Below are 11,206 nucleotides of genomic sequence, written 5' to 3' on the forward strand. Positions count from 1 at the left end.
GTTAATTAATCATGACGATATATTTATAAAAATGAATTAAGTAGTCAGTCGAGTAGTGTTACCGTTTAAGGAAATCAATTTCCGTGTTGGGGTCAACACAGTAAAGATAGTCAAACACAGACGCGTCCACGATTTTTTAGCTATATATAGGTCTGTTGCTTCAATTTATATTTAGTTACTTGTAAGGCTATAGTTCTGGTGCTTCAATTTATATTTACTTAGTATTTAGATTATAGTTCTGGTGTTTCAATTTATATTTAGTTACTTGTAAGGATATAGTTCTGGTGCTTCAATTTATATTTACCTGGTATTTAGATTATAGTTCTGGTGTTTCGATTTATATTTAGTTACTTGTAAGAATATAGTTCTGGTGCTTCAATTTATATTTAGTAAGGCTATAGTTCAGGTCTTTCAATTTATATTGAGTTAGTAGTAAGGCCATAGTTCTGGTGCTTCACTTTATATTTAGTTAGTAGTAGGGCTATATATCTGGTGCTTCATTTTATATTTAGTTAGTATTAAGGCTAGAGTTCTTGTGTTTCAATTTATATTTAGTTAGTAGTAGGGCTATATATATATGGTGCTTCATTTTATATTTAGTTAGTATTAAGGCTAGAGTTCTGGTGTTTCAATTTATATTTAGTTAGCAGTAAGACTATAGATCGAGTAGTGAGTTACACGGTAAATATCAAACATTTTTCTGAAATGATCGGAATATCTTTCAAACATTTGATATCGGTACTGTTAGTTATGACTGTGTTTCTGTCAGGTAAGGAAGAAAAAATTCTTACCACAGTGTCGTAATCGATACTAATTTTCTTAGCTCCAGTATAAAGTATAATGTTGTTGAAAAAAATCATACCTCCCCACTCCATCTTCTAATATTATATCAGTTTTATGAAACCACTCCCCCCCCCCGCTCCAACTCTTGACCATCCCCATTCTAAAGAAAACGCACATTATTATTTGTTTTATCAAAAACTTCTGCTATGCTAGTGATCGGGTATCTTCCAGCCAGTTACAGCGTAGTCGGATGGTAGAGCATACGAATGTTAAAAGTTTCGAGTTCGAATCCCGTAAAACTGCCCTGAGTCCACCTAGCTCTGCGGGGTACTTGACTCTTTAGGAAGTAAAAACTACTGGGCATAGTGCTGACCACACTATTTCTTTAATGCCTAGGTCACATAAACGTGCCCTATTGACCGTCTGGTTCGTAAGATTTTGTTTTTACAATTCAGCTAACTTTGCACAAGCTATTAAGATACTTGTTTTATGAGAGGTGTAATAGAGCGCACAAAAGTTTTTACTTATGAAAGTAACACAACAAATCTGTGATGCGTATTTAGTGCTATATAAGAAGAACAATTAAACACATTTAAAGAACGGAAGTAGGACAATATGGCTTGTAAGCAGGTCATCAACTTCTCCTTCTCGTACTTGCCTAATGTGAATATTTTTATTAAATCGGTAAAAAATTAATAAATAGAAAAAGGTACTTCCTCTATAGTTAAGTTATTAAAAATCATAAAGTATGATAATGATAGATTACAAAGTGTCAACTCGCTGGTGTCAATTGAATCCGTAACAAATTGTAGTTAAATATTAATATTTTATCAATAGCCTAGATCTATCCGTACTTAATTTGCTTCTTTTATTTGTAAAATAATTATTATTGGTGCATTTTGGATGCTTTTGTTATTTTAAAATGTTTAAAGCGAGACACAGTTTTAGAAACAAACAGGCGCCTTCTTTTTTTTGCAATTAGTGTGAATTAGTGTGAATCATGTTCAAAATAATTTAGTTCGAAAATGTATAGAATTACATATCCCTGGCTAACGAGACTTCGAACTTTAAGCTAGAGGGTCTAAGCCTAACAAGCCCTATAACACACACTTAAAAAATAAAATAACAGTATATATATATATATATATATATATATATATATATATATATATATATATATATATATATATATATATATATAAATATCTTTTTCCGTGCCTAATTAGTATCTAATTAAATCAACCCGGTAGTTAATTAGCAACAGTACAACAATTCCGTGTGATGACTGACAAGTTTCTGTTTTAGTTTTCATACACTGTGGCACTTACACTCTGAACTTCCGTCACAACGATTAAGTTAGTGAGAGCGGTGCATGAATACAGACACGCTAAAGTAGCTTTTATGTTTTCTCCTAGACAGAGGCGTAGCGACCCTTCCCGGCGCCCGGGGACAAACTATTCGATTTGCACCCCCCCTCAAGATTTCGATTTGCACCCCCCCCCCCCCACAACCTTTCAATTTATTTTTCCGACCCATTTTGGCGCCCCCTTAGGTCGGCGCCCGGGGACATATGTCCCCCCCCCACCCTCGCTACGCTACTGCTCCTAGACGTCAAACGTCAATTTCTTGCTGAAAATAGATCGGAAATATCCACACACACACACACATTCTTATAATTTTAGCGGAAATTAGAATGATTTAAGTTTTAATTATAAAAACAACGAAACAATTATCATTTTAAAATCCCCCCCCCCCCTCCCCCCGCCGTCTTCAACCCTGTGGTATAACTAGATCGGAAATATCCACATTTTATTTTAATCTTAATAATTTAAACGAAAATTTAAAAAATATATTTTTTAAGAATTACGAAAATCCCGAAGTATCATTGTACGATCCCACACCGTACAATGTATCACCTATCACAAAAGTTGAACCTATATAAATACTTTGTGTATGACATTTTTGTAATTAATATACATCAACCCTCTAATTTCCCAGTTCTGTTGTATAATTACGCCATCTAGTCATGGGTATTAAATGGTTAACATTGTCAAGGGTTCGGCGTGGTCGAGTCGGTAAAGCTTATGGTTGCTAAACCGAAAAGTCTCGAGTTCGAACCCTCGGGCAGATGAGGCTCGTTAGCGGGGGACAGCCACTCTTCTAGGAGAGATAACTCCAAAATTAAAACAACTGCTGCCTTGTAGTTTGTTCTTGGTTGGACAAGGGCTATCCAAAAAAAAAAGCAGGCTGAAATCGGAGTCAATGGCCTCAATGGCGCATAACCAGTTGACACGTAACGCTAAATTGTGTTGGAGGCGTGATCGAGTCGGCAAAAAGCTCATGGTTGATAAATTCGAACAAAGACTGGAGTTCAAACCCTCTGGCAGATAAATCTCGGTCCCCTTCAACACTAATAATTAAGAACGAAGAAGAAGAACATTGTCAAATTTCAGAACTTGAATCTATATCTGTGATGTTTCGTGACGCCAATGGATCCATCGTATCATCACTTGTGGTGCGCGAGGATGAAATATTTTCCCTGGCCTGTACGTGTCAGAACGCGGGGTTAGACTGGTACATCGTACAGGCTCTCGACTGCGACTTTGTCGGCGCGCAGTACCTAAAAAAAGGCATCAATCCCGTGTTAAAGGTCAAGGCCGCGCGTGACATGGACGGTAAACACTGCACGTGCTCGGCTACAGAACACAAGCATCACGTGATCAGTACATCTCTGACGATCCATGTACAGTGTGAGTATCTTTGAGCATGTGCGAATGTTTATTTTGCTGACAGTATCGATTTCAGTGTTTCTCCCAGGCATCTCTTCGGAAAGGGGGGTGGGCACAAACTCTACCGCCCCCCCCACCCAAACGAAATGGAATTTATATAGAAAATATATACTTTTAACAGTGTCCGCCCCCACCCCCCGAAGTTTTAATCCGCCCACCAAAAATTTCGAATGCCCCCCCCCCCCGAGAAAAAAGTGTAAAAAACACTGATTGATTTTTTCAACACACCCCCTTAGCTGAAAGTCATAACACCATAACACCACGCTAATTATCTTGGTACCTATACACACATGTTCACCATGTATTCATAGCTATTTTATTACTTAAGGGCATATGCTGTTAAAAATATCACAAAAATCCTGATTTTTTTGTCATAATGAGTTTCTTCCACTTTTTGATATTTTGTCATTTTTTTTGTATTTAGAAAATAATAACTTTAATGAGAAAAGAAATTATGTGTTTAAAATACCTTCATATGACTGTATTAAAATTTTTCTAAGACCTCCGCATATGAAGGAATAGTGTGGTCAACAATATGCCCAGCCTTCTTTGTTTCCCCAAAATGAGTCAGGTACCCATTAGAGCTGGGTGGACTCAGGGATGCCTGCAATCGCAAATCTGATCCAAGATTTGAAATCGAGACCTGTGGGCTAACCGGCAAAAGCACTATCATTCGATCACGACATCCCTTATTTTAGCCACATTAAGACATAAGAAAGGAAAACACTAAATTCAACTAAAAAGATAATTAATTTTTTTTAAATCGCCCCGTTTTAGACGCAGCCCACGTGACACGATTTGAGATGACCAACAGCATCGGAACACCTTTACAGCAGGCGATAGTACAAGCAGAAGTCATCAAATTCGCCTGCGCCTCTACGGGAAATCCCGTTCCATTTCTGCAGCTGTATCATGAAGGCGAATTCGGAGAAAGGACAGTTCTAAAAAATGTAATTGCCGCTTCACTATTCATGACTTTTTTTTTTTATTAACGCTCAAAGTCTTGTAATCAATAACTTAAAACAATTCACATTTATATACAAGCCAACTAATTAAAATTGTATTAGTGTTTATACATTGTATATAGCAGAGGCGTAACGACACTTCCCGGCGCCCGGGGACAAACTTTCAATTTGTCGACCCCCTCAGGAACAAATTTTCAAATTTTCACCCCCCCCCCCCCAAACATTCGATTTATAATGCTAAAATGCAGCTAAAATAACATTTTAATTTGTTTTTAAAACCCATTTTGGCGCGCCCTAAGGTCGGCGCCCGGGGACATATGTACCCCCCTGCCCCCCATCGCTTAGCCTCTGGTATACAGTGATAAGAGTTATTTTTTTTTCGAAAGCAAACCAAAACAAACCAAAAAAATAATTTTGAAACACTGCTTTTGTGTTGAATAGGGTTTAAAGGTCAACCTGTGATGGTTAGTGCTTTAAAAGGCTGACACTGAGAGACAACACAAACACTTGTTGCGTGACAGGAACACTACTTTTTTGAAGTACTTCAAGGTTAAACTGACTACAATGTAGATGACGCAATGACGCTGATGTAAAAATAACGAATGGGACGACGTGGCCTAGCGGTAGAGAGCTAGACTGCTAACCCGAGAGTCGAGTTCGAATACTGGTTCAAATCAGTGGAACGTCCCCGAGTCCACCCAGCTCTGATGGGTAACTGACTTAAGTTAGGCTGGGCATAGAGCTGACCACACTATCCCTTCACATGCCGAGGTCTATGAATCAGATGAACTCTACTTCACCTGCCCACTGTGTCATGTGCACGATCGGGATTAAGAAGAAAAAGAGAATAATGACTACTGTACGATGATACAGTGTCATGGGATGTCAAACAAAATGATGTCAACAAGGATGACATAAGGCATGTAAACAACGATGTCATACAGAATGTCAGTGTTACACGACTTAAACAGACACAGTTCATCGAGTTAACCCTAGACTGTTCAACCGATTACTATTCAGGTTCCAGTATATTTTCAAATCTTTAAATTCTGGCACCATTTTATTTTATCTGTTGCAGACGACAGGCCATCGTCTGGTCCACACACTGTCAGCAGTCTGCAGTCTGGCGGGAAAGTTCGTCTGTAGTGGCAGGAACAGTCTCAATCATTACGTCAGCACACAGGAGAAAGTGCTGCGAGTTCAATGTAAGAGTTACTGACTAGTGTAATACCATGTAAGAGTTACATATTGTAGTGTGATACTATGTAAGAGTTACATATTGTAGTGCGATACTATGTAAGAGTTACATATTGTAGTGTGATACTATGTGTTACATATTTAGTGTGATACTATGTAAGAGTTACATATTGTAGTTTGATACTATGTAAGAGTTACATATTGTAGTGTAATACTATGTCGCTACATTTGCTGTTTTAACATACTGCTATAGTGCAGGGGTCTCCAAACTTTTCGGTCCGAGGGTCACATAACTATCAAATTTCAGTTCGGGGGCCAGTTTCTTCCAGGCATGTCGTGATTTTTCTTAGCAAAGTTCCTCAGCCATCACCAACAAACGTTTTTTCCGTGGACAAAAAGATCTCCGCGGGCCGGATGAGAGGACCTCGCGGGCCGCATTTGGCCCGCGGGCCGTAGTTTGGAGACCCTTGCAATAGTGTAATACTATGTAGCTACACTCTAAACATACTGCTGTAGTGTTATACTATGTAGCTACACTCTGTTATTTTAACATACTGTTGTAGTGTAATACTATGTAGCTACACTCTGTTATTTCAACAACCTGCTTCTATACTCTGATATTGTAAAATAAACATCATCTTTTTCCGTTTGTGCCCAAGACACATGGGGCAGATGAAGTAGAGTTCATGTTTCAAGGACCGCGGCATAACAAGGGATACTATGGTCAGCACTATACCCAGACATTTTTGTTTTCCCTAACGTGAGTTAGATTTCCATCAGAGCTGGGTGGACTCAGGGACGTTCTACTGATTTGAACCCGGATTCGAAATTGAGACTTACTGGTTAGCAGCCTAGAGTTCTACTGCTATCCTACTCTATCCTAGATGTAATGTACTACTTACATAATATTTTAAATTTATGTTGCTAAATCGTCATACGTCAAACTTACAAATCGGATAATAAACGTTTACCGAATTAGCTAACAATGCATCTATAATCTAAATTATAATTGTTTATATGAAAATCAAATACTGTTTCTATCATCGCACTAATTGAGCTGTTCTAAACTTACCTTACCACATAAGTGAAGGAGCGGAGTGGTCTAGCGGTAGAGAGCTGGACTGCTAGCCCGTAAGTCTCGAGTTCGAATCCGGGTTCAAGTCAGTAGAGTCCACCCAACTCTGATGGGTACCCATCTCACGTTAGGGATAGTAAAGACGGCTGGGCATAGTGCTGACCACAATATCTCCTCATATGCCGAGGTCACAGAAACAAGTGAACTATACTTTACTTGCCCCATAGACCGTTAGGTATACTTTACTTTTTTTTTTACCACATAGGTGATCCCGGTCAATGTCCAACCACCGGCTCTAATGATGTGACCTACACAGTCGCCAGAGACAACACAGTCATTGTAGAGTTGTGTGTTATGTTGTACACGCCTCGAGATCTGGATATTGTACTGTACAAAGGTGTGTAGACTACATATTTATATATATAATTCTCTTCTTGGAGACCTTAGAAAACACCTAGCAGGCCCCTCTCTTCCTCTCTAGGCATATCCCTACCACCCCCACCCCCACATGGTCTGGTGAGCTGTGGTTCACGCTAAATGTTTACAATCGTAGAGCCGGGTTTAGTGATAGTTATTAGGGGCAGATAATTTAGTTTGAATCGATTTTAAACTTAGGGGAGGTATGATACGCCGCGGGTCGGCTCGTATAAATTATATTGTATTACTAAAAGGTGGGAGTACTGCTTAAATGTGTACATCATGTTCCAAGATAGACTCCATTAGATATAGACAAAAACTAGTAAAAATTAACCTAATTGTAGTAAAATAAAGAATCCTCTTCAGACTTAGCGAAGCATTTGGCAGATGAAGTAGAGCTCATGTTCCTTGACCTTGGATTATAAAGGGAAGGCGTGTTCAGTACTTTGCCCAGCCGCCTTTACATTCCCAAACGTGAGTTAGGTACCCATCAGAGCTGAGTGGACTCGGACTTTCTACTGACTTAGACCCGAATTTCAGCTCGAGACTTTCGGGTATCTACAATGCGTATCTACCAAATGATATTTACTTTTTACTTGAAATACTTAATTAAACGAAAATCATCACGTGACAATATGTTGACTTGGTTCTGGATTAGTATAACTGCTAATCCGTAAATCTTAAGTTCGGTTTCAGGGACTCAAATCGATGGGATTATATTAAGTCCGCCAATCTCTTTTGGGTACCTGACAATGAGTCAACACATCCAATTGTCCGCACTAACCCTACATCTGCTGTAGCGAAAGCAGAGGCGTAGCAAGGGGGGCGGGGGGGCGGACCGCACCGGGTGACACCATTTAGGGGGGTGACATGAAGGCAAAAAATATATAGAGAAAAATTTGAGGGGGGGGGGTGGGGTGCAAATCGAAATTTTAAAAGTTTGTCCCCGGGAAGGGTTGCTACGCCTCTAGTGGGGTGACACCATTAAGTGCCGCACCGGGTGACACCCGACCTCGCTACGCCACTGAGTGTAAGCACAGCTAAACACTACTTGATCCGAAATCTTAACCCTTTGTGCTTAAACAATACATTTCGTTTTTAAAACAACTCTGTGTGGTAAAACACGTCTTCGATTTGTTCATTGTTTGTGTGGTTTAAAAAAATACAATTTAAAAACAATTTACGGCCAACGAAGTTGTTTCTCTGCCAGTTGAAGACAATGCGACAAAAATCTCCAATGTGACATACAAAACGAGCATCAGTTACCCGACTTCATCACAAGTTCGAGCCAATTTGAGGATTGAAATGAAAGTAACAGAAGAGGATCAGATAGGAGGGTACAAGGTCTGGTTGAGATACGGCAACAAAAAGATTGAAGTTCTGTCTTTTGAACTCAAACCAAAAGGTAACTTAACATTTCGTTCATGCATCCATTTTTTTCCATTTTAGTTCATTTACTTCAATTCTTCCTAAACAGCCTATTTCTTTTTCTTTCGCGTTTAATTGGCAATAGCGTAAATTATGAAGAACTGAGGTGTAAAAACGGTGAAAACCGTCATAATATTATGTGATTTTTGTGCACGATCACAATATTTCCTGCATTTCTGTGTACGAGAACGTAAACATATTACCGGAAACTTATCACACAGCATTATTGTTTTCATATGCAGAGAATTAAATAGATGGAATCTACTATATTTGTCCTTCTTCTTCGCGCTTCATATTAGTGTTGGAATGAATCCCCTCCAATAAAATTAAGGATACGTGTCAACTGTTTATGAGCCATTGAGGCCATTGACTCCGATTTCAGCCTGCTTTTATTTTTGGATTTACTTCCATAGCCTTTGTCGACGGCAGCATTTGTTGAATTTAAGAGCTGTCTTTCTCAGAACGAACCTCATCTGCCCGAGTGTTCGAACTCGAGACTTTTTGGTTTAGCAACCATGAGCTGTACCGACTAGGCCACGCCGACTCCGCCGACATTTGTCCTATAAAGGAATGTTACATTTTGATTTTTTCTTTTATCCCCCACATAGCACCTGAGTCTCTCACTACCACTAAGACAGTCAAGACAGTGAACAATTTTCTCTGGTACGTTTTGCCACCTGCCGCAATATTGATCATAGTGACGTCATCTGTTATTATATGTGTATGCAGGAATAAAGGTAATAATATATATATATATATATATATATATATATATATATATATATATATATATATATATATATATATATATATATATATATATTGTGTTTCTTCCAGACTTTTTTTTCCAAAGGGGGCACTTGAAATTTTCGGGTAAGGGGAGTGGGAAGGGGAGTGAACTAATATTTCCGGAAGGGGGGGGGGGGCGGAAACTGTTAAATGATGGGGGCAGTAGACTTCCATAGGTGGGGGGGGGGGGTCGCGAGGGTCAGAACCTCTCCCCCCATTAGTTGCCTGGAAGAAACTATATATATATATATATATATATATATATATATATATATATATATATATATATATATATATATATATATATATATATATATATATATATATATATATATATATACATAGTCTTTACTTTTTAAAGGTTCCATTATATAGTCGAATTTTTTTTTTTTTGGGTTCTGTTAATATTATTGTTATCCTCTATGGTTCTGAAATGATAAAACACAAAAATATCATTAAAATTAAACATGAAACGTCACGTGACTTTGTTTTCATTGAACCAGATTTTCTCTGCTTTCGCTGCTCCTACAAGACGGGAATACCCGACCAAAACCATTACGTGAACTGCGGGCAAATCGTCACCATGGCAACAGACGCGAGTAGCGAGACTCGAAACTCACCGGACGTACAGGAAGACGGCTTTTTACAGCCAGTTGACGGGACCTCGGATGGGATACGGGAATCACGTGATGAGCCTGTCTCAAGAGCAGAAGCCACGTACAGTACTGTGAGAGTTCCGGAGATTATTATTTTGTCTCAGACTCGCGCTTATAATGTGATGCAACGTTTTGAGCTAAACTAAGCACAACAAATGGCATTATATTTCTCAACATACAGAAGTGTAATTTATGTTTATAAGATATACTTTTGTATATAAATATTTTTTTTATGTTAAGGAAACATATATGCTTCAATACACATAAAACTATTATATTTGTGTTAATGGAACATATTTGAATTGTGGCGAATTTAATACTGGATAAAATTCATGTTTTTTATAAACCAGAGATTCATACCTACTGATTAGCACATTGAAACATGCGTGTGCTTAATACAAATATATTCATATATTATGTTGCTTATATATTTAATACAGATAATCTTATTTTGTTAACACTTTAAAATTAATCAGAATTGTTATTGATGTAATCATTCATATAGTCGAATTCTAAAAATATAGAAATACTTTGTATAATACTTAAGAGTTGCTTATTAATCCATACAATAAGAAAGCATATATCTTCTTTGTTTGATAAAAACACACCATTTAACACATTTTTACACGTATTGAAATAAAAATTTAAATATGTACTTATTTTACTTATTTTAAACAATAATTCATTTCGAACGGAAATTTGTGTTGAAAAACGCAAACAACTATTCTAAAAATAGACCATTTGCTGTTTAAAACTGACATAAATATTCCTATTGATTTTAAAAAAATCTATTTAGTAAGAAAACAGACAGACTTATTGCTTTTTAACCTATTGTAATTAACCCGATCTTTGAGAATACAAGGGAAATGAGTTCCGATTAAGTTTTGTATGTATTGGGATGGCACTGATGGTTTGGGTTAGTGTTTTAGTGTTAGGGTTAGTGTTAAGGTTAGGGTTAGTGTTAGTGTTAGGGTTAGTGTTAGTGTAAGGGTTAGTGTTAGTTCTTCTTCTTCTTCTTCTTCTTCGTTCTTAATTATTAGTGTTGAGGGGATCGAGATTTATCTGCCAGTAGGTTTGAATTCGAGACTTTGTTCGAATTTATCATCC

At 37.7% G+C, this 11,206-nt stretch overlaps 1 protein-coding gene across 1 annotated transcript; it reads left to right on the forward strand.

The window, feature by feature from the left end:
- The first annotated feature begins 3,286 nt into the window (after positions 1-3,286).
- On the forward strand, positions 3,287-10,268 carry LOC131948926 (uncharacterized). The gene is made up of 7 exons (XM_059310654.1): positions 3,287-3,533; positions 4,350-4,522; positions 5,616-5,742; positions 7,075-7,206; positions 8,437-8,631; positions 9,263-9,391; positions 9,947-10,268. The coding sequence occupies exons 1-7, from the start codon at positions 3,452-3,454 to the stop codon at positions 10,243-10,245; spliced, it is 1,137 nt and encodes a 378-aa protein (XP_059166637.1). The 5' UTR covers positions 3,287-3,451; the 3' UTR covers positions 10,246-10,268.
- Positions 10,269-11,206: the final 938 nt, after the last annotated feature.

The sequence above is a fragment of the Physella acuta genome, unplaced genomic scaffold (genome assembly GCF_028476545.2).
Source record: "Physella acuta isolate Inbredline_101_S28 unplaced genomic scaffold, ASM2847654v3 ptg000666l, whole genome shotgun sequence".
In the NCBI taxonomy this organism is placed as follows: domain Eukaryota; kingdom Metazoa; phylum Mollusca; class Gastropoda; family Physidae; genus Physella; species Physella acuta.

Bases quoted from the DNA above. Each gene is read 5' to 3' on its own strand.
- LOC131948926 (XM_059310654.1), top strand. From the start codon at position 3,452: ATGGACGGTAAACACTGCACGTGCTCGGCTACAGAACACAAGCATCAC. The intron at 5,743-7,074 runs GTAAGAGTTACT...TTTACCACATAG, and splicing joins GAAAGTGCTGCGAGTTCAAT to GTGATCCCGGTCAATGTCCA. The intron at 7,207-8,436 runs GTGTGTAGACTA...TTTCTCTGCCAG, and splicing joins GGATATTGTACTGTACAAAG to TTGAAGACAATGCGACAAAA.